This window comes from Scyliorhinus canicula, chromosome 5 (assembly GCF_902713615.1).
Source record: "Scyliorhinus canicula chromosome 5, sScyCan1.1, whole genome shotgun sequence".
In the NCBI taxonomy this organism is placed as follows: Eukaryota; Metazoa; Chordata; class Chondrichthyes; order Carcharhiniformes; family Scyliorhinidae; genus Scyliorhinus; species Scyliorhinus canicula.
Window position 1 is genome coordinate 149,273,760 of NC_052150.1, and position 27,507 is coordinate 149,301,266.

At 46.4% G+C, this 27,507-nt stretch overlaps 1 protein-coding gene across 3 annotated transcripts in view; it reads right to left on the reverse strand.

The window, feature by feature from the left end:
- Positions 1-27,507, reverse strand: part of hacl1 (2-hydroxyacyl-CoA lyase 1) — a 144,798-nt gene that overhangs the window by 14,126 nt on the left and 103,165 nt on the right. For all 3 annotated transcript variants that reach the window (XM_038797804.1, XM_038797803.1, XM_038797805.1), the window contains 2 exons: positions 23,836-23,994; positions 15,674-15,781 (listed from right to left, as the gene is read on the reverse strand). In XM_038797804.1, coding sequence (XP_038653732.1) covers positions 15,674-15,781; positions 23,836-23,994 — 267 coding nt within the window. The remainder of the gene's footprint in view (positions 1-15,673; positions 15,782-23,835; positions 23,995-27,507) is intronic.

Below are 27,507 nucleotides of genomic sequence, written 5' to 3' on the forward strand. Positions count from 1 at the left end.
ATGGGGATAGGACAGGGGAGTCGGCCTAGTTAGGGTGCTCGTTCGGAGGGTCAGTGCAGACTGAAATTAAAAATGAAATGAAAATGAAAAAATGAAAATCGCTTATTGTCACAAGTAGGCTTCAAGTGAAGTTACTGTGAAAAGCCCCTAGTTGTCACATTCCGGTGAGGCTGGTACGGGAATCGAACCGTGCTGTTGGCCTGCTTGGTCTGCTTTCAAAGCCAGCGATTTAGCCCTGTGCTAAATAGCCACTATATGACTGAATGGGCTGAATGGCCTCCTTCTGCATTGTAGGAATTCTTTGGATTTGATTCCCATGCTTGTCTAAATATTCCATTTATTGAAGTCCCACAGATAAATGAATATGATACTTCTGCCATTGTTATAATGTGAACTTCGTCTAAACATGTTAGGAAGATAGATTTCTGTCCAGATTTAATTTTCAGGAGAACATATAAATTACTGTTATTATCATTTACAATTTGCTCCATGTTACTGAAGGGAGGGTTGCTGTGACATCCTGGGCTAGTGCACCGTCAATTCCAGCCCCACTTGATCCGGATTCGCAACACAATTGAATTAACCAATAATTCCTCGTAAAATAACCTCAGTCTTTGGCTGCCCAATAATTACAGTCACCAACTTTGTAAATTAAAACATAATTACTGCCTATTTATAACATGAACTAGAATGAAATATGCAGCAAAACAACTGGTTAACTATTATCTAATTCCTAATGCCGCACTTTAACTTTCCTCCCACCCTCCAAAAACACACACACACAAGACAGACAAACACATATGGGAAGAAAGAAGACAAAAAAAAACATAGGTAAAAGTGAAAAAGTGTCTTTGTTTCAAATTGTGTTTCTAGCCCTTACTCCTCTTGAGGTTTTGCTTTCAGTTCAAACTTTTTTTTAAAATGTCTAATTTTAAAAAAAATTCCAATTCAGGGGCAATTTAGCGTGGCCAATCCGCCTGCCTGCACATCTTTGGATTGTGTGGGTAAGACCCACGCAGACACGGGGAGAATGTGTAAACTCTACACGGACAGTGAGCCGGGGCCGCGATCAAACCCTGGTCCGTGGCACCACGGGGCAGCAGTGCTACCCACTGCGCCACTGTGTCGCCCCTGGTTCGAGCTTTTTGCTGCAGATTTATTCAGACCTTTACCATATCAGGAATACAGCACTCTCAGTCTTTCTAGAGAGGGAGAGAAAGCATGGGCTGAATTCTCTGCCGGCGGGATGCTCCGTTTTGCCGGCAGCCCGGGAGTTTCCAGACGGTGTGGGGCTGCCCCACACTAGCCGGTGTAACAGAGCATCCCGCTGGCAGGGTGAAAGAGAAATGTGGCACGAGAATCCAGCCCCAGGTCTTTGTCTTTCTGCGTCTAGGACTCAAATGCTCCCTCAGGTCTCTGAGAACCATCCCATTGGAATAGGATCCAATCAACACTTGTTACCGGGCAGAGTACGGCCTTTCAGCCAATTCATTGGCCACCAGCCAATTCATTGGCCACCAGCCAATCAATCAAACCAAACCCCACCCATCTCTCTGGTGCTGACAAATCTGAAGCTCCTGTTCAAACTAGCAGAGTATTCTCTCCTGTAACATCTGAATTCCTCATTCGCTCTGCTGCTTGACTGAAAGGTGCATGTTCATTAATCACCCATGCATCAAAACCGATAACAGCAAAACAAAAGTAAGGGGAAATAAGGGAATAAACTGGAAGGACTCTTACAGGGTCTTAAGTGAAAAGAGACCTAATCACTATCACAATGCATCATAAACAGGAGGTGGTGTCTAAAATACCATGTCATGCAAAGATCAGCATTTGAATAGAGCATAACCCAATGGGAGATAACCGATATTATTGAATAGCCACTAAAAACTACAGATGATCAGGTTACTGCCAATAACAGCCTTTAACTCACCATTTGAGGTTAAAAAAAAACAACTTTGCAGTGGTTGTGAAGTACAAAATATCAGAAAACCTATTTATCAAGTGAATGAACTTGTTACCAAAGCAAAATAGTAGTATGATACCAAGATTAGTTATTTATTTATTAGGGAACAAAATGAGGCAAGGCATGGAAAGCTCATTTGCCAGAAGAGAGGAGACAAATTAGCCACTACTGTAATGTTAGTGACCTGGAATAAGAGCTTCAGTATCAAAAAAAACACATAATTTAACAGCTGAGCAAAGAACATACTGCACCTCCTAAAAACAAATTATACTAATAAACAGAACTTGGATTTTTAAAACAGAAATGGAAATTTATAGGCCGGGATTCTCCAAAATCCCGGCCAAGTGTTGACGTCGGCGTCAAAACCGGCACGAGCGATGCCAGCGTCAACGGGCTGCAAGCCCAGTCATTCTCACCTTCTTCGGGGGCTAGCACGGCGCTCCGGCGCCGAAAACCTGCCCTACACGGCCGGCACGGGTCCATACAAGCGCACCACGGCCGGTGCGGGTCCGCGCATGCGCATCACGCCCGTCTCCGCGTCTGGCCCCCAGGCAACATGGTGGAGCCCTACAGGGGCCTGGCGCGGAGGAACATAGGCCCCACCCAGAATGAGCACACCCGGCGATCGGTTGCTCCCGATTGCGGGCCTGGCCACCCTGGAGGCCCCCACCACCAGAATGGCCCCTGCAGCCGGAACGCCAAAGTCCCGCCGGGTAGGACCATACGCAAATGACGCCGGCAGGTACTCGGCCCGTCGAGCACGGAAAACCGTCGTGGCGGCCGCTCTCAACGGTCGCCAGAGATTCGGTGGCACGGCATTGGAGTGGCGTGGCGGGATTCCCCCCCCCCCCCCCCCCCCCCAGCTGATTCTCCGACCCGGCGCAGGCTCGGAGAATCCTGCCCATGCACTCTGAATTAAAATCAAACATTCAATATCTTGGCCAATCATTAGAAAAACTGGTTGTACAAATGCCCAACTGATGTCCAAGACCAAAAGTAGTTATTGGTTTCAAATGATTATTTTCTAGACAAACAGTTGAATCAAAACTGACACAAACAATGCTGGTCTTGTTCCCCTATCAGTCTCTCAACGTGCAATGTGAAATCCTTCAACAGTGCAGTGTCATTATATGTTCAACACCTGCTGCTCTTGTACCATCAGCTTCAAGCCCTCTGGCACTCACTGGAAAATTGTACCTTTCTGATCACTGTCATTTTGATTGACCAAAATTCAATTATTTCAGAGCAATTTACAGAATGGATTAAAAAGCACTCCTATGCGCTTCACAACACCAACAAACTAAAACGGATGGAGATACGACCAGGAATGAGCTGCATTTTAGTCAGAGAGCTGAGTTTTAGGGGGGGGGGGGGGGGGACAGTAAAGGAAGTGGCGGCCATGGAGAGATTCACAGTGGGAGTTCAGGAGAATGGAACGTAGTCAGCTGAAAGCATGGCCACAATGGTGGGGCAAATGAAGTGGGGCTGCACAAGGGACCAGAGTTCTTTATTTGTTGGAGGACTGAAGAGGTTTACAGAAAGAGGGAAGAGCAAAGATTAATATGCACCAGAGCACCCCCCCCCCCCCCCCACCCCCGTGCTCCAGAACAGACCCTTCTCAATGCACTTATCTTCTTCCAGTATGCACCCAGCGGGTTCCAGCCCTCTATGGCTTACAAGGGAAATTAAAAATAGCATTAGATTCAAAGAAGAGGCATACAAATTAGCAAGAGAAAGCAATAGACCTGAGGATTGGGAACAGTTTAAAATTAAGCAAAGGCGAACCAAGGGATTGATTATGAAGGTGAAAATACAATATAAAAGTAAGCTAGCGGGGAACATAAAAACTGACTGTAAAGGTTTCTGTAGATATATAAAGAGAAAAAGATTGATGAAAAACTAATGTAGGCCCCTGACAGTCAGAAACGGGGAAATTCATAATGCGGAACAAAGAAATGGCTGAGGAACTAAGTTTGTACTTTGCTTCTGTCTTCACAAAGGACATGAATAATGTACAGGAGGTTCTGAGAAACACAAGTTTCAGTGAGGAGCTGAAGGAAATCAGCATCAGTAAAAAACGGATTTGGGGAAAATAATAGGAGTGAAGGCGGATAAATATCCAGGGCTTGATCATTTTCATCCCAAATTATTTAAGGAAGTGCCCCGAGAAATAGTAGTAATTAATAATAGTAATTAAATTCTGGTCATTTTCCAAAATTCTTTGAATTTTGGAATGACTCCTGCAGATTGGAGGAGCTAATATAATCCCACTATTCAAAAAGGGAGGTAAAGGGAAAACAGGGAACTATACACACTAACGTCCGTAATAGGGAAGTTATTGGAGTCCATTATTAAGGTTTTTGTGGCGCAGCTTTTGGAAAGCAGTGGTATAATCAGAAAAAATCAGCATGGATTTACGAAAGGAAGTGATGCTTGACAAATCTACTAGAATTCTTTGAAGATGTAACTAGTAGAGTTGACCAAGGAGAACCGGTGGATGTGGTTTATTTAGGCTTTCAGAAGGCTTTCAACAAGGTCGCACATAGCAGATTACTATGTAAAATTAAAGCACATGGGATTGCAGGGAATCTCTTGAGATGGATAGAAAGCTGGTTAGCAGACAAGAAGCAAAAGGTTGGAATAAATTGGGTCTTTTTCTGATTCACAGGTAGTGACTAGTGGAACCACAGGGATCTGTGCATGGACTCCAACTGTTCACGTTATGTATTAATAATTTGGACGAGGGAACTAAATTATCTCTAAATTTGCAAAGGATACAAAGTTGGGTGGGTGAGCTGTGAGGAGGAACAAAGAACAATGAACAAAGAACAATACTGCACAGGAACAGTCCCTTCGGCCCTCCATGCCTGTACTGGTCGTACCAACCATGGCCAGATCCCTCAGAAATTCCTTGTGCTGTTTCTGACTCCTCCACCCAGGGAAAGAGTGCCTGCCCATCCTCTTTATCCATGCTCCTCATAACCTTGTACACCTCTATCAGGTCACCCCTCAATCTCCATCTTTCTAATGAAAACAGTCCGAGTCTATTCAGCCTCTCTGCATAGCTAACACCCTCCAGACCAGGCAACACTCTGGTAAACTTCCTCTGCATCCTCTCCAAACCCGCCACTCCTTCTGATAGTGTGGCAACCAGAATTGTGCGCAATATTCCAAGTGCAGCCTTACTAAGGTTCTATACAACTGTAGCATGTCTTGCCAGTTTTTATAATCAATGCCCCATCCAATGAAGGCAGAGAAGCTTCAGCGGGATTTAGACAGGCTGAGCAAGTGGGCCTGTCTAATGCATGATAATGCAGTATGATGTAGATAAATGAGAGGTTACCCGCTCCAGTAGCAAACATAGGAAGGCAGATTATTATTTGAATGAGTGTAAATTGAGAAAGTTGGGTACTCAACATGGATACTTGGTGTCCTCGTGCATCAGTCACGGAAAGTAAGCATGCAGATACAGCAGGCAATAAAGAAGGCAAGTGATATGTTGGCCTCCATTGTGAGAGGATTTGAGTATAAGAATAGGGATGTTTTATTACAATTGTATAGGGCGTTGGTAGGGCAAACCCTAGAGCATTGTGTGCAGTTTTGGTGTCCTTATCTGAGGAATGATGTTCTTGATATGGAGGGAGTGCAGCGAAGGTTATCAGGCAGATTCCTGGGATGGCGGGACTGTCATATGAGGAGAGATTAATTCGGTTAGGATTATATTCATTGGATTAATAGAGTGAGAGGCGATCTCAAAGAGACTTATAAAATTCTAACAGAATCAGACAGGGTAGATTTGGAAAGAATGTTCCCTATGATGGAGGAATCCAGAACTAGGTGTCATAGTTTGAGGATAAGGAGTAAACCTTTTGGGGCTGAGGTGAGGAGAAATTTCTTCACCCAGAGTGTGGTGAATCTGTGGAATTCACCACACAAAAAGTAGTTGAGGCCAAAAAGTTGTGAAATTTCAAGGAGTTAGATATAGCTCTTGGGGCTAAAGCGATCAAGGGATATGAGGGGAAGACAGGATCAGGGTATTAAATTTGATGATCAGCCATTATCATAATGAATGGCAGAGCAGGCTCGAAGGGCCGAAAAGCCTACTCCTGCTTCTATTTTCAATGTATGTTTGTATGTATATTGCAATGTTTCTGTAGTGTAGGGGTTATCACATTCACCTTGCACGTGAAAGGTCCCCTGACCAAAACTAGATAGAGAAATGGCCAGCTATCTATTCTGCCACCCGTAGCTCACCTGCACATATCTCGGCTTTTGAAATGGACTGCAGCTCCTGCTCGGACTGTCAGATAGCGGCAAGAACACTGTGGTATCCTGGCCAAAGCTGAAAAGCACTGTGCTCCATTGTACCATATAAATTACCAGGATCAATGCCATAAGGGATCTGTACTGTGTCTCGGGAAATTAAGCTGCACCTACAATACTATGTAGACAGTTATAAAGGCAGCCTAGCAGACCTGATAATTTACTGCAGCATAGTTTTAAATACAAGATTCGGCTTCTCAAAATACTATTATGCGTTCATGAATGTGGTGAATGATCCAACTGTCAAATATTTTGATCAGTTGTGATGAATTTAGGAATTTCAGATAATATGTACTATAGGTTGTGTGCAAAAGGGTTAAAAGCCTGGGTTAGTGTGTGTGACTGTTGCAGTCATGTTTTCAAAGAATCTAGGTTTGAAAGGTTGGGAGCCGGGTGCAATTAAAGCATTGTAAAAAGCTTGAGCTAATTAAATTTTGTTTGGATTTAGGGGATTCCCTGTGGAGTTAATCAGATTTAAGTTTTGTAAAATTACGCAGTTGCTCGGTAGAGCTAAGTTATCAGGCATTTTGAAGGGAAAGCAGGTTAATATGCAGTTCTAGAATGAAGCTGTGACCACAAGTCAAGCAGTGTGCTCTCTGCAGTTCAGTTAAAGAAGATTAACAGTCTTTAAAGCAGTGCAGACATGTCTGAGAACAAGGGAAGCTGAAATAAGCTGAGAAACAGCTTCTGGACATGGGTCTGACTGGAGTCAGATCTTTTCTTTCATGCAGTGCCAAAAGATCTCTCTTTCTCAAAACACATCTGCAAAGCAAGTTAGAATGGATTGAGAGCTGAGATGGGTGTTTTTCTTCTTGTTTGAGTGGGAATAAAGCTATCAGTTAAGGGTATTGTATTCACTGTATTGAGTAGTATTGTTTAAGGGGTAATTGTAAGTCATTTTCTGGAGTCAAGTTAAGATATTTTAATATAGTGTCAGTAATGAAGTTTGTTTGAATATACCATGGGCGAGATTCTCCGCAAATGTGGAGAATCGTAAAGGCTGCCGTGGGACAGCCTTCACGGCCACTTCCGGGGCCGATTCTCCCCCCCGGGCGGGGCTAGGAGCACGGCCCCGTGCGTCACGGCGGCGCGGGCCTTGATGAGGGTCGTCAAGGCCGCACGTTAAGCATCACGGCGGCTGACACGGCCGATGACGTCAGCCGCGCATGCGCGGGTTGGACAACGCCAACCCGCGCATGCGCAGTTGGTGTCTTTCTCCTCAGCTTCCCGCCAAGACGTGGCGGCTTGGTCTTGCCTGGCGGCAGAGGGGAAAGAGTGCGTCTGTTTTGGACGCTGGCCCGGCGATCAGTGGGCACCGATCGCGGGCCTGTTCCCTCCCGAGCACAGTCGTCGTGCTCCCGTGCCAATCGGGCCTCTAGATGCCCCAAACGGGCATCTGGCGCCCGTTTCATGATGGCAGCGAGCAGGTGTGTTTGCTGCCGTGGTGAAACGGGCGTGAAGGCCCGGCCGCTCGGCCTCGGAGAATCGCCGCTCGCCGTAACAGTGGCGTGGGTCGGGCGTGGGGGGGGGAGAGATAGCGGGAGGGCGTGAAAAATGTCGGGGAGCCTCCCGCTATTCTCCCCCCAGGCGTGGGGGGCGGAGAATCGCACCCCGTATCTCCATTTCTTTGTGCAGTCGCTCCTGGAGCAAGGTATCCTTTCCTCACAGTCTTACAAAATTAAAATTAAATACTGTGATTTTTTTCCAGTATCCTGGCCACTTTTGGGGTCTGGTTTGGGATTGTAATACAGTTGAACCCAACCAGCCATTGAAATGGACTACAAAGTGTGATGGGAATGTCACTTTAAGAAATGTTTGTCTTCTCAAGTGGCTGCAGTGATGTCAATGAGTGGGTGGAACTGGGCTCTGGCTCTGCTTTTGTTTTGAGCTGGAAGCTGTTTTTAGCTCTGAGTTTTAGTTTCGTTTTCAGTTGGAGAACTGCATTCAAACCAAGAAGGTATTTTGGTCTTTCTCTCTGCATGCTAAAGAATGTCTCCAGATCACTTGATGATTTCAAAGTAATACCTGTTTCTGCAAGGAATGCAAACCTACTGTCTTTGTTAAAAGGGTCTTTGACTTATGGATGTTGTTAGGAAAGTTACTCAGGGTTATCTATAGAGTATTGTGTCTTTGGGGAGGTATCAGTGTTGGTAGTTGATAAGATGTTTGCTGTGTGTTTATAAAATGTTAACTGGATTCATAGAATAAACATTGTTTTTGTTTAAAAATACTGTAGATCTCTGTTGCATCACACCTGTAAAGTGGGCCCTTGTGCTCCCATAACCAAAATCTATTAAAAGTTGTGGGTCAGGTGAACTCCATGGTATATTTTGGTGTTCTATAAACCCTGGCCCATAATAAAAGTTACCTTTTACCATAACCCAATATGTTGAAAGGAAAAGCATGAATAAATAATTTTTTGCAAACTCTAACCTGAAATTATTCTAGTCGTTATTTCCGTAATTTTATAGAGTATAGAACTTACACAACAGAAAATGTGTCATGTTTCAGGATTTGAGACTAATAAGCATAAATTACAATATATTTTGGTTTGAAGTCAGACACGGGATTAATTTCCAAAGGTCCAGCACATGTTTCAATCATGTCAGTGAGAACTAGCTGAAGCTAGAGAGACAAAGGGGGAGTAGGTATGTTAATGAGCTCTCTGCACATTAATGAGATCTCTAATGTATGTTAATGAACTGTCCAATGTAGGTTAATGAGTTCTCCTATAAGAGATAGGCCAGTCCTCAAAACTGTTATCCACATCAGTTTGAGACCTAAGATAGGTTGTTAGAGGCGGTACGGTAGTGCAGTGTTAGCACTGCTGCCTCATGATGCCGAGGACCCGGGTTCGATCCTGGCCCCAGGTCACTGACTGCGTGGAGCTTTCCCATTCTCCCCGTGTCTGCGTGGGTCTAACCCCCACAACCCAAAGAGGTGCAGGGTAGGTGGATTTGCCACGCTAAATTGCCTCTTAACTAGAAATTTTTTTTTAAAGTTTAATTTTGTTTTAAATGAAAAGTTGTGCATTTCAATTCCTCTTGGTAAACAGTCACACGTTACATGTTGGGATGGGCGGAACCTGCAAGCTCAGCAGGAGCGGGCTGTACAAATCCACTCCAAGAGGAACAGGCAACTCAGTTTGCCAACCTCCAAGCACGCAGGAGGCAGAGGAGGGCAGGTCAGAGATCAAAAATTTGGCTCACTGCCCACCTAAAAAAGAAACCTCACATGGCTGAATTTTGGGATGGAGATTGGGACGGAGATTGACCAGCCACGTGCGAATGACCAGCAGCCAGCCATTTGCCGGACAAGAGGCATAGGGGCCAACCCCTGAGGGAGCAGGGGCAGTGGGAGGTCACATTGCAGCTGCTGCTGGTTATGGAAAGTTTGAGAGAGGAAGGAAAGCAGCAGCCAGAATGGTAGAAGGAAGAGTCTGTGTTGCCCCGCAGCTCTGTAACGGCTCCCTGCATAATCTGCTCCAGGCACAGGCAAGGCGGGAGATTCTCTTCACCAAGGACAGGAGGAGGAGACTGGTCCGCTTGAATGAGTAAACCTTAACGGGAATCAGAGAGAAGGTCAGCAGCCCTCGTTTCACCCCAGAAACTGGATCCAGTGCCACAAGTACATCAATAACCTCACTGGCTCTGCCAAGGTGAGTATTCAGTACCCTTTTCCTTTTGGGGCTTGCATGTGGCAACACCACGTTTGCCGGGGAAGGGGTGACCAGCTAGCTGGTGGCAAAGGGACTGAACAACAACTTACCTTGTCAGAGGCATGGCCAGTCAGTGGATCCCGAAGATACGCATGGATTTATATATTATCACCTTTCTCATGAGATTTATGTTGCAGTGGTAAGGCTTGTCCTTGCTCTTCTCAGGCAAGCAGGGAGTTACAAGTTTGCCTTGCGAGGTCTGTATTGGGGGGCTCCACTCAGGCTTTTCAGCCCCTCTGCAAGAGGCCAGCACCTTGAGTAGCCATGATGACATAGGAGGGTCCTATATTTGTTCAGGAGCCTGTCAGCACCCCAGGTCCCTCCTGCTCAGGTGACCAGTGGTTTGTCTGTCAGGGTAATCCCAGGCCATGAGACAGCACAATAAGCTTGCCCCTACCTTAGTTGACGCACATTTGGGGTTCACGGGTAAATAGAGTATCAAACTTGTTTTTCCGATTCTGTTGCACTATTACTGGGTGGCAATTTCGGAGAAAGTGTGGGGCTGGAGAAAGGAGTTGGAAGTTTTGTGGTTACAGATGGAGGCAGAGTCCTGGAAGGGGTCGGGCTTGCGGCCGCTAGCAATGACGTTGCTAACCCCGGGGAAGTATTCTGGAAATCCGGTAGTTGTAGTCACGCTGAGGATCTGCGGAAATTCCGACAGCACTTCAAGTTGAGGATGAAGGATCTGTTTCTGGAGGAGATTCGCAAGTCTAGAGGAGTTGGGGGTGAAGTATGGGCTCCAGCATGAAGAGGGTTTTAGGGTTATGCAGGTGCGGATGTCGCAAAAAGACTTTTCCCAGTTTCCCGGTGGCACTGCCCTCCTCGTTGTTGGAGGTGCTGTTGGTGGGGGGGTTGGAGAGTGGGGTTGTCTCAGTAATTTATGGTAGGATTATGGAGGAGGAGTCTATGGAAGGGATTAAGGCTAAATTGGAGGAAGAGTTGGGGATGGGGCTGGAGGAAGGCTTATGATGCGAAGTGCTACAAAGGGTCAATGTCTCGACCTCGTGTGCTAGGCTGGGGTTGATTCAGCTAAAAGTGGTGTATAGGGCGCACTTAAGGAAGGCAAGGATGAGGCGGCAGTTTGAGGGGGTGGAGGATAGTTGTGAGCGGTGTGGGAGGGGCCCAGTCAACCATGTCCATATGTTCTGGCCTTGTCCGAAGTTGGAGAGATAGCGGCGTCGTCTTTCAGAACCATGTCTGAGGTTCTGCATATGGAATTGGAGCCAGGTCCCCTAGAGGCCATATTCGAGATGTTGGACCTGCCGGAGGTGCAGATGGGAGCAGGGACAGATGTCTTATCCTTGCTGATCGCTCGCATTTGGGTCCTGTTGGGGTGGAGGTCAGTTTCTCCTCCCAGTGACCCTGACCTCGCATAGGACCCGACCTGGCCCTCGGAGTGCCCGACCCGGCCTGTGAATCGACTCCAGCCCCTGAACCACCCGATCCAGCCGCCAAAACACCCGACTCGGCCCCCAACCACAAGACCCGGAGAGGCCCATCCAGCAACCCGACTTGGAGAGGTCCGTCCAACGCCCTGACTTACTGGCAGATGGAGGAAAGGAGAATGCATGTGGGGGACCAACCAGGCCTACTCCAAGGTTCGATTCCAGGAGCACCCGATCAGACAACCAACGCTGAACCGAACAGGGGATCCAACTCAAACTAACCCAGGGAGATCCTGCCCTCAACCCAAAACCAGACTAAAGACCCCCAAAAATGGCGGAGACCCCACACGAGGACCTGGACGTGCCAAAATGTAGATCCGTCCTCGGGCAACCTCGGCGACCGACTGGATCACGGACATGCCCACCCCGGGCGACCCCGCAATTGCAACGAGCGCCCAGGACCCTGCCAGACACGATCCTGAAATCGCAACTAGCGCCCGGGACACTGCCAGACGCAACCACTTACCTTCCAGAAGGCAGATTTCTCCCATCAGATCCCGGGACCATCCAGAAGCAGCCGCCGACTGAGGAAGCGAGGGAAACGCGGCGGTCTGCAGTTGAGATTAAAACAACTGGTTGGGGGCCGAGTCGGGTGTTTTGGCGGCTGGATCGGGTGGTTCAGGGGGCCTCACGGTAGCATGGTGGTTAGCATCAATGCTTCACAGCTCCGGGGTCCCAGGTTCGATTCCCGGCTGGGTCACTGTCTGTGTGGAGTCTGCACGTCCTCCCCGTGTGCGCGTGGGTTTCCTCCGGGTGCTCCGGTTTCCTCCCACAGTCCAAAGATGTGCAGGTTAGGTGGATTGGCCATGCTAAATTGCCCGTAGTGTAAGGTTAATGAGGGGATTGTTGGGTTACGGGTATACGGGTTACGTGGGTTTAAGTGGGGTGATCATTGTTCGGCACAACAGCGAGGGCCGAAGGGCCTGTTCTGTGCTGTACTGTTCTATGTTCTATGTTCTAACACGGTTTCAAATCTCCTCTCCCCAGCATATTCCTGGTTATCGCCCAAGCGATCAAAACCAAGCTGGACGAGCTTAACGCTAGACTTAACTCTCAGAGGAAAGTAAGAGACTGCTGTGTGCTCTGTTCCACGGAGACATGGCTCATCCCTGCCTCACCAGACTGTGCCATACAACCTGAAGTCTTCTCAATTCATCGGGCGGACCACACCGCGTCATCAGGCAAAGCGAAGGGTGGAGGGGTTTGCCTCCTCATCAACTTGTCCTGGTGATCCAGGAGACCTACTGCTCCTCGAACCTGGAATATTTGACTCTGAAGTGCTGCCCATATGACCTTCCATGGGAGTTCACATCAGCCATTAACACTGTGGTCTACAACCCACCCCAGGCGGAGATGAAGACGACGCTTGATGAGTTGTATCGCTATAAATAACAATGAAACAGAACACCCAGAGGCCTTAATCACTGTGGCCGGGGATTTCAACCAGGCCAACCTCAAGAGTGTACTGCCAAAATTCCACCAACATTCTCGACCACTACTACACAAACATCAAGAGTGCAGACCGATCCATCCCCCAACACCACTTCAGAAAATCTGACCATAAGCCGGTGCTCCTTCTCCTGGCGTACATGCAGAAACTTGTGCAGGAGAATCCGATTAAGAGGGTCATGCAATGCTGGTCCGAGGCAACAGAAGAGTTCCTACGCAACTTCCTGGAGTCAGTGGACTGGTCCATATTTAGCGGCCAACCTAAACATGTATGCCAGCACCGTCACAGACTTCATCACAAGTGTGTAGAAGACTGAGTGCCAGAGAAGGTACTACGTACGTTTCCCCAAACGGAAACCATAGTTTAATCGGGAGATTCACTCCCTACTGAAAGCCAAGTCTGAGGCGTTCAAAACATGCAATCATGACCTATACAAGAAATCCAGGTACAACCTTTGCAAAGCCATCAGGAATGCCAAGAGACAATATCAGACTAAGCTACAGTCACAGGCGAACATCATGGACTCTCGTTAGTTGTGGCAAGGCTTAAACAACATAACGGGCTACAAAGCAAAGCTGAGTAGAATCTCTGGCAGCAGCGCACCCCTTCCTGATGAACTCACTGCTTTCTATGCTCTCTTCTAACCTCTTCCATTTGGTTAGACGATTCCAAAGTCTGAGAACACGCACTAACAGATTCAAAAACAGCTTCTTTTAACCATACTCCTGATTGATCCTCTTATGGACTGAACTGCTTTCTCTACGCATCTTTTCTACTGTTGTAGCACTACATTCCGTATGCTTCACCCGATGTCTATGTCTATGTATTTGCATTGTGTATTTATCATATGTCCTATGTTTTTCATGCATGGAATGATCTGCCAGGACTGTACGCAGAACAATACTTTTCACTGTACCTCGGTACACGTTACAATAAATCTAAATCAAGCCTGCAGATGCAGCAAGTGGTTCAGAAGGCAAATGCTATGCTGGCCTTCATTACAAGAGGGTTTGAATATAGGATCAAGGAACAACTGCAGTTGTACAGGGCCTTGGTGAGGCTACATCTGGAATATTGTGAGCAGTTTTGATCTCCTTTTCTACGAAAGGATATATTTGCCATAGAGGGACTGCAGTGAAAGTTCACCAGACTGATTCCTGGGATAGCAGGATTGTCGCATGAGGAGACATTGGATCAATTGGGCCTGTATTGCCTGGAAATTTGAGGAATGAGAGGGGATCTAATTGAAATGCATAAAATTCTGAGAGGTCTGGACAGACTGGATGCAGGGATTATGTTTCCTCTAGCTGGGGTGGTGGTTGGGGGGGGAGGGGGGGGGGGGGGGGGTTTAGAACAAGGGGTCACAGTCTCAGGATACAGGAGAGGCCATTTAGGACTGAGATGAAGAGAAATGTCATCTCTGGGGTTGATGGAATTCTCTACCACAGAAGGCTGTGGAAGCCAATTGATTGAATATATTTAAGAAAGAAATAGATAGCGGTTCCTGGACTCCAAGGTGTCAAGGGGTATGGGGAGAGCACGGGAGTACGGTGTTGAGATAGGAGAAGCAGCCATGAACAGTGGAGCAGGCTAGAAGGGCCGAACAGCCTACTCCTGTGCCTATTTTCTATGTTAAACATAATGGCAACAAGATTCAAAGAGAACACCAGCTTGATGAGATGACCTAACCTGTTCATAGAAGCAGTGTGATGTGTTTTGATATTTTCTATGTTCAAGGAACCATTATGAATTTAGTTGACATCCATAGTAATCATTACTCTGCTTGATCGCATATTTATAATTGATCTCGTCTTAGTGAAATGCCTCATCGGTGCACTTCCTGGAATGTAGGAGAAATGTACGTGGGCGGAAGGGGAACATTGTAGCAATACAAAATGTATATGGGTTCTGAAATGTAAATATAATCAGACATAAACTTTGAACACAGGAATCCACAATAATAAAGAATGAGAACAAAGTAAGAACACAAACAAATGAAGAAATTCTGCCTGGACAACAAACTGTTGAAAAAAGAACACCTTCTTTCCAACTCGCCACTCGCCCGCTCCACAAACTGTGAAGAGGGAAATTTTACAACCCGAATCAGATTCCAATGTTAGCAACACACCAGTTTCTAACTGAAATAAAAAATATATAATTCAACAATCAGTATAAAGCAAGCAGTTTAATTAACCTCGGCAGACAAGGCAATTAAGGCGTGTATTTCCAGTTGGCTTTGTTGCACTGCAGCCAGCTGTATATGTTGGCAGAAATTTAATCAGCTCCAGATAGAGTTCTGTGCTTTCAAAAGGGAGCTCTTGGATAGAACATAGACATAGAACATAGAACAGTACAGCACAGAACAGAACAGGCCCTTCGGCCCTCGATGTTGTGCAGAGCAATGATCACCCTACTCAAACCCACGTATCCACACTATACCCGTAACCCAACAACCCCACCCCCCTTAACCTTACTTTTAAGGACACTACGGGCAATTTAGCATGGCCAATCCACCTAACCCGCACATCTTTGGACTGTGGGAGGAAACCGGAGCACCCGTAGGAAACCCACGCATACACGGGGAGGACGTGCAGACTCCACACAGACAGTGACCTAGCCGGGAACCGAACCTGGGACCCTGGAGCTGTGAAGCATTTATGTTAACCACCATGCTACCGTGCTGCCCCTGCTAACCACCATGCTACCGTGCTGCCCCTGTTGGTTTTATTGTGTGCACTAAGAAATTAACCTGTAAAAACTTCTTTACTTACACAATTGCAGTCTCTCCCAATTTTGACATCTCTTTCCAAGTATCCTCATCCAGCCCACTGTAAATGCCATTATTGTTTACTACAATGACCACTATTGGCAAGCTGTACCTGAGATAAAAATAAATATTAATGCATTATATTTATATGTCAGATATCTCAAACCAACTCTGTACACCTAGAGGAAAGGAAATTTTAAAGAACTTCAGATTTTACAGATAAGCCTTGGAGTGGGTGCAGTGCAGATTCGTTAGAATGATACCAGGGCTTAAAGGGTTAAATGGTGAGGGCAGTTTGCAGTCGTGGCCTGTATTCTGTTGAGTTTAGAAGCTAAATTGTGATCTAATGGATATATTTATATGGATCAAGGTCTGGCATGATACAGATAAACTATTTCCTTTCGTGGACTAATTTGGAACAAGAGGGCAATATTTAAAAATTAGAGCCATTTAATAGTGAAATCGGGAACCATTTTCTCCCACAAAAAGGGCAGCAGAAATCTGTAACAAAAAATTTGTTGGTTCTGGGTTAATTAAAATTTCAAAGTGCAATAGATTTTCTGTTTGGCTTTAGGGATAGTATTAAAGGATATGGAGAAAAGTCAGGGAAATGGAGCTGTGGTTGAGGCTCAATGGCCTACTCTTATTCCTATGCTCCTAGGAAGGGGATTGAACAAAACTGATCCGATAAATTGTTCACCAAGGTAAATGTTTCTAATCTAAAGACTGGATGCTTAGCACCGCGGTGCTGAACATGTCATTGGCCTCTGTTTGGGGTTCTGAGGTCAGAAAATATAAACACATCCCAAAGAAGGTGTCAAGTTCCAGCGGCGGAGGAACCAAACCTCAGAATCATAGGCCGTAGGACAAAGTACAGAGATTGTGCGCTTATATGGAGTCTGACAACCCACTAGAGAGGGCCAATTTGTAAACAGGCATCCCAAGTGCCTCTTATCATACTCTGTAGGTTTTGCCCTCTGATGGAATATGGTAGTTTATGAATCAAATCTAACTATGACTCGTCTACTGTTAATTTGATCCCACAAAGACTGAAAAGATACATGTGCCAGGCATAGAGGTCTGTTCCTCAATACTAAGGAATTTAATTGTTACACCCCCATGACATATTATCACACTAACAGAAATAGGGCAGTGGGAATCATTTTCCGTGAGCAAGAGGCTAGTTAAGGGAGTTGCAGGCACCTCGAGTCCAAGTAGACATTTGTGGCAACCTGAATTTGTAACAGTCAGTTGGTTTACACTCGGATTATATACCACAGGCATGCCTTTAAAATATAGAACATGCACATCTTGCACCTTTCATGACCTTAGGACGTCCTAAAGTGCTTTAAAGCCAAAACAGTACATCTGAAACTTAGCCATTGTTGTAAAGTAGGAAAACCCACCAGACAACTTGCACACAGTAATGTCCAACAAATAGTAATTAAATTAAATGATCAGATCATCTGTTTTAAGTGTTGGTTGAGGGTTAAGTACTGGCCTGGACACTGGAAGGAGTTCCGAGCTCTTGTTTCAATAGTGTTACGGGATCTCCAGTTAGATCTCTAAAACTAGACATTTAACCGTGAAGCTGTCTCTCCTCCAAACATATATTGTACACAACTTTCCTCAAGAAATGTTGAGGCTGTTATAGGTGACTGATTATTTCTTTGCAGCTGATTCAAGAGGCTGAATTTTCTAACAGGTGTGGGGACTCAGAACCAAACAATTTGGACCCCGAAGGTGCCCCAAATCATGCCTGCCTGCGTGATCATCCTGATGGTGGCCTATTAACAAACCGCCTCTGGGAGCCTTCTCCAGTTATGATTGGTCGCGCAGGATGGAGGGCTGCATATGCCAATCAGTACACCCAAGGCTGTAAGTGGCTGGCAGCTCCATCAGGTAAGGTGGGCGTTGCTGATGTTGGTATCAGCAAGGGAACGTAAAGATGAGACGCCATCTGAAGACTTCTTAAATTGTTCAAATCAAATGTGACCACAACTGCTTCTTCCCCACTGTTACCAGACGCCTAAACCACCGTCTTATGGACCTGATTAATACTACACTCCTGTATGCTTTACCCAATGCCGGTGTCTACGCATTTACACTGTGGACCTTGTGTTGCCCTATTATGTATTTTCTTTTTATTTTATTTTAGTTTCATGTACTAAATGATCTGTTTGAGCTGCTTGCAGAAAAATACTTTTCACTGTACCTTGGTACACATGACAATAAACAAATCCAAATCTAATCCAAACTGCCAAGCCATCATTTTTCAGGAGGAGCCCTCCACAGGATCTCTGCAGCTCTAAAAGGTAAGGATTTCAAAAAGGTGATGGTGGATCCTAGCCTGCGGCTGGATGGCCCTCTGGAGAGCTGTCAGGCTCTGCACTTACTGGCAGGGAGGGAAGACACCGGCTTCAATGCAAAATAACCAAGTGGTGCCTTAACTGGCTACCCGTCTTCATGGAGCAGGAAGGTGACCCAGGTCCCAGCCCTGCTCTGGAAAACTCCCAAAGGTGGGAAAGTATGGGGAGTCATCCCAATCAAACACCTCCCTATTGTCCTAGCCAGCAACAACCCCCCCCACCCCCCCCCCCCACCCCCCGCTGCAACCTCTATCCCTTTTTTCACAGGGTCGGGAAAATCTAGCTCTAAGTTTCTAGACTGCCTTCCACCATTTTGTGTATCGTGCTTTTCTGCTAATTCCCTCACTGCCAGCTTCTCTTTCCAATGTGAGGGAATTCCCTTTCAAACAGTGCGACAAAATATAAATTTAGAAAGCAATTAACCTTTATGACTGCAGCTGTTACTGATGCATGCCTGAGGGCCTACGCTCCGAATCATTTACACCGAGATAGACAAAAACGTTTTTGAAGATGAATTGCACATATATTCAGCAAATCTAAAAATATATTTGCCATCGTGATGACATTTTTCATCAATATGAAGTGGTACACCCCCACCATCCAACGGTTGTAGCAGCCACAGATACTGAATCATAAAATTTTATTCAGATTATTCTTTCATTGATGGACATTTACAGAAAATAATTCCAGATCACAGTATCAATCAAAAATTGTATACAGCAGCTTTTCATTGGCAAAGATTAACAAAGTGCACATAGTTTTTAAAAAGAAAATGATCAATTAACCAAATTTGTTTTAGAAATCAAAATCTCCGCAACACAGTAGGTAAATGTGCTCCATCTTATTGTGTTAAGATTTCAATTTAATTCCTAGTTCCATCTGAGGTGAGGTAGTTGATCTCAGCTAGGTTGGCAAGCCTCAAAATCCAAATCTAAGGGGAAGTGGAAATAAGAAGGAAACAGGATTCATTGTTCCCCAGTGGTATTGTGCACATAGCACCCAATGAACTCTTCTACAACCAGTTGGCACATTAAGAGGGCAGACAAACGTTCATTGAATGCTATACACAGGCTCTTTGAATGAAATGAAATGAATGAAAATGAAATGAAAATCGCTTATTGTCACAAGTAGGCTTCAAATGAAGTTACTGTGAAAAGCCCCTAGTCGCCACATTCCTGCGCCTGTTCGGGGAGGCTGGTGCGGGAATTGAACCGTGCTGCTGGCCTGCCTTGGTCTGCTTTCAAAGCCAGCGATTTAGCCCTGCGCTAAACCAGCCCCAACTAAAACTCTTTTAGTTTAACTGGGCAACTCCTTCTGCTCCACTCTGGCAGGGCTTGGGGAGAGAGGCATATGTAAAATAGGTCCTCTCAAAATTAATATGCAGATTTTCACTCCTGGGTTGGGTGCACAGAGTCTGGAGAATTTCCAGTTCAACGGCCCTGCCTTTTAAAAATGGCATTCTGCAGTTCTGGATTAGACGTCAGGTCTGTTATCCCCAGAATGACTGCTGAGGCCACCAGGTACGGAGAAAGGCTGGGCACTAAGCCCGCCTCTGTGCTCTGGCACTTTGATGTCCAGTCCTCACCACCCCCATGCCCACATATGTCACCCCCCCCCCCCCCCCCCCCCCCCCGGCCATGGCTCCTCATACCTATGGCATCACAGCGCCAGGGTCCCACGTTTGATTCCCGGCTTGGGTCACTGTCTGTGCGGAGTCTGCTGCACATTTTCCCTTTGTCTGCGTGGGTTTCCTCCGGGTGCTCCGGTTTCCTCCCACAAGATCCAAAAGACATGCTATTAGGTAATTTTGGACATTCTGAATTCTCCCTCTGTGTACCCGAATAGGCGCCGGAATGTGGCGACTAGGGGCTTTTCACAGTAACTTCATTGTAGAGTTAATGTGAGCCTACTTGTGACAATAAAGATTATTATTATACCCTCTTATTCTTTTCTTTATTCTTTCATGGGATGTGGGCATTGCGGGAAAGGCCAGCATTTGTTGCCCATCCTTAATTTCCCTTGAACTGAGTGGTATATGAGGGATTTCAGAGGTCAGTTAAGAGTCAACCATATTGATGTGGAATCCCAATGATGATAAATCCTCAGGGCCTTACAATCTACATCCCAGAGTACTTAAGGAAGTGGCTCTAGAAATCGTGGATGCATTGGTGGTCATTTCCCAAGATCCTATAGACTCTGGAACAGTTCCTGCAGATTGGAGGGAAGCTAATATAACTCCACTATCTAGAAAGGGAGGTAGAGAGAAAACAGGGAATTATAGATCAGGAAGCTTAATGTCGATAGTGGGGATAATTCTAGAATCCATTCTCAAAGATTTTATAGCAAACTTAGAAAACAATGGCAGGGTTGGACAGAGTCAGCATGGATTTATGAAGGGGAAATCATGCTTGACAAATCTACTGGAATTCTTCCAAGATGTAACTAGTAGAGTTGATGAAGGGGAACCAGTGGATGTGATTTATTTGGACTTTCAAAAGGCTTTCAACGAAGTCCCACACAAGAGATTAGTGTGTCAAATTAAAGCACATGGGATTGGGGGTCGTGTACTGAGATGGATAGAAAACTGGTTGGCAGGATTTCTCGTGGTGGCCATGTGTTGATCGGTAGCACGCAGGGCTGCTCCTGCTTGAAGGTTTTGTTTTGGGTCATTTTTTCCTGATTAATGGTTTCTTTGGTCAGAACGTTTGTTGAATAAGTGGTGGGGAGTGAATTTTCCTCCGAGGTGGAATGTCGATGGGTTATTGCACCCGGTAGAGATCAAGTAAGATGACGGTGTTGGAAGTGGAGGGTCTGCGTGGCGCAGTTACAGAAGACATGACAGTGTCATCATCGTCCACCCCATTGCCGTGGGACAACTGATGGTCACGATCAAAGGAGAACTTCGGCAGCATCGGCTAGAGATGCAGGAGGATTGGTCGAAGGCGAATGAGGGAGTGGTTGCCACTCTACACGGTGCCATTGAACGTGTGGGAAAGGCCTGGTGTTGTGAGGTGCAATGATCCAAGATGTGGAAAGGGTGGTCAAGGACCACAGTGATCAGATTGTGGAGTTGGAGGCAAAAGTGGCGTTGTTGGGTGCGACCTGTAAGGAGCTGAAAACAAGAGTGGACGACCAGGAGCATCAGTCAAGGCAGCAGAATCTGAGCATTGTAGGCCTACCGGAGGGGTGGAGGGAATGAGTGCCACGGCCTATGTCTCAAAGATGTTGGCGGAGCTAGTGGATAAGCAGTCTGTGAGAAGGTCCCGGAGGTGGATCAGGCACATCTATCACTAAGGCAGATGCCGAGAACAGGCGAGCCACCGAGGGCGATGATAGTGAGGATGCAACGATCCCAGGTGAAGGAGTAGATCTTGAGGTGGACAAGGACGATGAGAGACTGTACTTGGGAGGGCCAGTGGATCTGAGTATACCAAGACATTGGTGTGACCTGGCCAAGCGGAGAGCTGGTTTTAATGAGGGCAAGGCGGTGTTCTTCCAAAATAAAGTTTAGTTTGGCATGTTGTACACGACCACATTTGGGTGACTTTTAAGGCGAAGGAGCATTATTTTATGTTGCCTGAAGAGGCACACAGCTTTATTAAAGAACATGGTTAGGAGGGTTGAAATGGAATGTTTTTCTGACGTGTTAAGGTTTTTCTTTTAATGTGTGTACAATATTTACCAATATTTTGTTCTATTTCCACATGTTTGACTTGTTGGTATTTTTAAATGGTATGGGGCGGGTCTGAGACTCATTGTTTCAGTCTTCAGGAAGGAGTTGCCACGCTAGCAAGCATCCTGGTGAACAGAGCAATGTGAGGGCTGTGATGGGTTGCAAGGAGGGGGGTTGCAGTGGGGTTGGTTGAGGGAGTGTGCTACAGGTGGGCAGATAGTTTATTAGGCGATGACGGCAGAGGAGAGTGACATTTTGGGTGGGCTCGGACAAGAAAATAATGGGGGCAGAGATGGTTTTGAATGGATTGGGATGGTGGATTTAAATGTGGGGGGGGGAGGGGGGGGGGGGGGGGGGGGGGGGGAGGGGGGGGGGGGATTGGGGGGGTCAGGATCACCGGTGAGGATAGAGACTTGGAATGTGCGAGGATTGAATGGGCCGATGAAGCGTTCTAGGATATTTGCGCATTTGAAAAGTTTGAAGACAAAGGTGGTGTTTCTTCAGGCTACACACTTGCAGATTAAGGACTAGGTAAGGTTGCGTAAGAGATGGGTGGGTCAGACATTCCATTCGGGATCTGACTCCAAGTTGAGAGTGGTTGTTATTCTATTTAGTAAGAGGGGGACATTTGTGCTGGCTAATGAGGGCTGGGATCAGGGGGGTTGGTTTGTAATGGTCAATGAGTATTGGAGGGGCCCCGGTAGTGCTAGTAAACGTTTATGTGCCTAATTGGGACGACAGGCAGTTTGTTGAGCAGATTCTTCTTTTATTCGTTCACGGGATGTGGGCTGGGCCAGCATTTATTGCCCATCCCTGAGGGCATTTAAGAGTCAACCACATTAATGTGGATCTGGAGTCACATCTAGCCAGACCAAGTAAGGACAACAGATTTCCTTCCCTAAAGAAGGACATTAGTGAACCAGATGGATTTTACGAGAATCAACAATGGTTACATGGTCCCATTAGACTTACAATTTCAGATTTTAAAAAAAAAATTGAATTCAAACTTCACCATCTACCATGGCGGGATTCAAACCTTGGTTCCCACAGTCTTACTCTGGATCTCTGGATTACTAGACAAGTGACGGATGGTGGAAGACATCCCGGATCTAGACTCACATAAATTAATGTTGGCTCGCGATTTTAATGGTGTGATGGACCCTCGGTTGGACCATTCAAGCCCAAGGACGCTGGCTAGGTTGGTAATGGCGAAGGAACTCAGGGTGTTTATGACCCAAATGGGGGGTAGACCCTTGGAGGTTTCGGTAACCGGGAAGGAGGGAGTTCTCATACTTCTCCCATGTGCATTGAGTAAACCCCTTCAAAGACTTTTATGTGGTGGGCAAACCCATTCTCCTGGGGATAGTGGGTTGCAATATGGGGCAATTGTTCGGACAGCACGCCACATTTTAAGGATGTGAAGTGAGTTGGTGGGCACTGTCGCCACATCTTAGGGTGGCTCTGGATTTGCACCCATCGCCCCCTCCTCCTGTTGGATGCCCATAGGGCCATGGGGTCATCTCGGGACAGTGGGCCAGCTGGATCAACCTCCGGCTGCCCCTCTGTCATCTGGCTCTGCCAGCCCTGGCAGCTCTCCAGTGTCAACAGCATGGGATGCCCTCGGTGATGCTCCTCGGTGACTGGGACATGCTCTGCAGCGGCCCGGAAATGCCCACCTGCGACTGGGACATGCTTCACAGTGCCTCATCAAGGTCCATGTGGGACTGGGAAACGTTCTCCAGTGACTATGACATGTTGTCGAGGGGCTCAGCCATGGCCGTCACCGACTGAGACATGCCATGGACACCTCCACTCATTCTGGTGGCATCATGCACCAATCTTTCCACTGCAGTCACCACCTTTCCACGGTGTGCCGCCTAAACAGTGGTCAATACTGTTAAAAAATTAATTGATGGTATGTGGGTGCCGCTGACTCGGCCAACATTTATTGCTCATCCCTAATTGCCCTTGAACTGCTTTCTTGAACCTCTGTAGTCCATGTGGTGTACGTACATCCTTTCACTCCATTTCACACACTTCTAGGTTGGGCACTTACCTGCCTGAGCAACATAAAATTCTAGCCAAGGCCTATTCTTCAATATACTTAAAAGTTTATTGCATTACCTGCACATGGTCTCCACTTCCATGCCGGAAAAGCCAAAGGCACTGTCTCCTTCAACACAGATAACCTGCTGATGTGGGCTCTGATCCCTGGCAATCAGTGCTGCAGCTATAGCGAAACCCAGACCTACACCCATGGTTCCAAAGGTGCCAGCATCCAATCTAAAATAAGAAATATCAGAGGGAATATTCTCTAGCTTTTAGATTTTACAAATCAGACATATTTTGAAAAATATTTGGCAGAATTTTACGTCGCCATCGTGGTGGGGATAGCGTGGGAAAACACAGAGTGCATTCAAAATGATTTTGACAGGACTGGGTGAGTAGGCACCAAGACTAAAATGAGTTAAGAACTGATGTGGATTGTGTGGAGGCTCTCAAGTATGAACTGTGTAATGGAAAGATTTATTGATCTGAATTTTAAAAACTGATTATATTCAGGTTTTTATTTAAGTAATGAATTTCCTGGTATTTTTCATTGCAGATTACTGAGGGTATTTTCATAGAATTTTCCACAGGAGCTATTTGATATCTTTGACTCTTGGATAGCTTTGAGCTCATTGGGTAGCTTTGAGCCCATATAGAAACATAGAAATAGTTGCAGGGGGAGGCCATCCAGCCCTTCGAGTCTGCTCTGCCATTCATTGGCTGATCCTGCTTTCTCCCCATATCCTTTAATCCCTTTCGTCCTAAGTGCTATATCTAAATGCTTCTTGAAACCATACAATGTTTTGACCTCAACTACTTCCTGTGTAACAAATTCCACAGGCTCACCAATCCCTGTGTGAAGCAATTTCTCCTCATCTCTGTCCTAAATGGTCTACCACGTATCCTCCGGCTGTGACCTTTGGTTCTGGACATACCCACCATCGGGAATATCCTTCCTGAACTACCCTTTGAGCTCCTTGCATAGCATTGACTGCATTGCACAGCTTTGAGCACACTGGATAGCTTTGTCTGCATTGGATATCTTTGAGCTCCTTGGACAGCGTTGACTGCATTAGATAGTTTTGAGCTCATTGGGTAATTCTGAGCACATACAATGCCTTCAAACACCCTTAGCAATTTGATGCCAAACATGAAAATACTGCTGATAGCTTTGGATAGTATTGAGCCCATTGGCTAACTTTGAGCTAATTGGGTAGCTTTGAGCCCATTGGGTAACTTTGAGCTAATTGGGTAGCTTTGAGCTCATTGAATAACTTTGAGCCTATTTGATAACTATTGGAACACATTCCAAATTAAAACATTTGATGTCAAATGATCGCTGATGGTTTTGAACGCTTTGAATGCAAAAATGGTGTTGAATGTTTTGGATAGGATTGGAGCTCAGGTGAAATTGCCCTGCACTCCTTCCAAGGCCAAATACACCCTTTCACTGGTGCGCCGCCTAATGCAGTGGTCAATACTTTTTTAAAATTAATTGATGGTATGTGGGTGCCGCTGGCTAGGCCAACATTTACTGCTCATCCCTAATTGCCTTTGAACTGCTCTCTTGAACCTCTGTAGTCCATGTGGTGTAGGTACATCCACAATGCTGCTAGGGAGAGAATTCCAAGATTTTGACTCTGCGACAGTGAAGCAGCAGTGATATATTTCCAAGTCAGGGTGGTGAATGCTTGGACGTAAGTGACTTCCAGGTGGTGGTATTCCCATGTGTCTGTTGCCATTGTCCGTCTATGTGGAAGTGGTCTGGGTTTGGAAGATGCAGGCTAAGGAGCCTTGGTGAATTCCTTTCTTTAAAAAATATTTTTCGGGGATCTGTTGGAGTTTTTTAACACTCGAGAAGATGAAGTTTGAGTTGAGGGGAGGGATGGAAGGCTTTGTTTCCAATGCACTTACAAGAATTGGATGATATCGAACATATCGGACGCAATTCTCCATTCCCCACGCGGCGTGGGAGAATCGCGAGAGGGCCCCCCGACAAATTTCACGCCCTCCGCGATTTCACCCCCACTCGAAAGAATCGCTGCTCGCCGTTTCTCACGGCGAGCGGCGATTCTCCGACCCGGATAGGCCAAGCGGCCTGCCGTTCGCAGCCGTTTCACGATGGCGGCGAACACACCTGGTCGCTGCCGTCGTGAAACGGGAGTGAGAAGCTCGTTTGGGGCTTGTAGGTGGCCTAGAAAGGATAGAGCACCATGACTGTGCTCGGGAGGGGACCTGCCTGCGATCGGTGCCCACCGATCGTCGGGCCGGCGTCCAAATCGGACGCACTATTTCCCCTCTGCCGCCCCGCGAGATCAAGCCGCCACGTCTTGCGGGGGCGGCTGAGGGGAAAGACGGCCACCGCGCATGCGTGGGTTCGTGCCGTCAGTGTCATGACATCAGTCGCGCATGCACGGGTTGGAGCCGGCCAACCTGCGCATGCGCGGCTGACGTCATTAGGCGCGCCGGCCGCGTCATTCTCGGCGCGACGCCCCCAACTGCTGAGATTTACGGAGCGCCGCTCCTAACCCCGCCGGGAGGGGAGAATAGGGGGCGAGGAGCGGCCTCCGAGGCCGTCGTGAACTCTGATGGAACGGAGGTCATTAATGAAGCAGCTGAAGATGGTTGGGCAAAGACACTACCCTGAGCAACTCCTGCAGTGATGTCCTGGAACTGAGATGATTGACTTCCAACCACCACAACCATCTTCCTTTGTCCTAGGTATGACTCCAACCAGCAGAGATTTTTCCCCGATTTCTATTGACTCCAATTTTGCTAGGGCTCCTTGATGCCATATTCAGTCAAATGCTGCCTTGATGTCAACAGCAGTCACTCTCACCTCACCTCTGGAATTCAGCTCTTTGGCCCATGTTTAAATCAAAGCCGTATTGAGGTCAGGAGCTGAGTGACCCTGGCAGAACCCAATCTGAGCATCCAGTGAGCAGGATACTGCTAAGCAAATTACGCTTGGTAGCACTGTTGATGATCACTTTACTGATAATTGATAGCGGACTGATTTGACGATAATTGACCGGGTTAGATTTACGACCTAACCAGGGCTTTTATTGCTGTAACAAAATAACTTATTCCTCTTTATATTTTGGCAATCTAGTTATAAAAACTAAGTTTCTATAGCTTGTTTGATTACGTTTTCTACCTGACTACTATATATTAGTACACAGGCCCCCAAATCTCTTTGGAATTCCACTGTTTCTAGCTTCTCGCGAGGCAATACTTTCTTTTCTTGGTCCAGAATGGATAATCTCACACTTAACTGCATCGAAATTCAACTGCCACAGTTTTGTCCACTCCCTTATTCTGTCAAGGTCCCTTCGTATTTTTATATTCCTGTAAAACTACTTGTATCCTGAACAAACTTGGAAATATGTCTCTCTATGTGTTATCTAAATCATCAATAAATATAGTAATTGCTGAGGCTCCAACACAGATCTTTGTTGAACACTACTGTACACTTCACTTGCTCCTAATTTAAATATGCACCCATTACCTTCATCGATCACTTAACCGATCTCTTATCCAAGTCAATAATTTGTCTTCAAAACAACTGATGTCAGCCAAATTGGCCCGCACTGTTCTCTCTCTCTACTTTTTTGAATAGCATAGTTACATTTGCTAACTTACAATCTGCTGCGGCCATTATAGAATCAAGGGAATTTTGGAAAATCAGAACCACTGCATCCACTGTGTCTTTTGGAACTCTAAGATGTATGCAATGTGGTTTTGGGG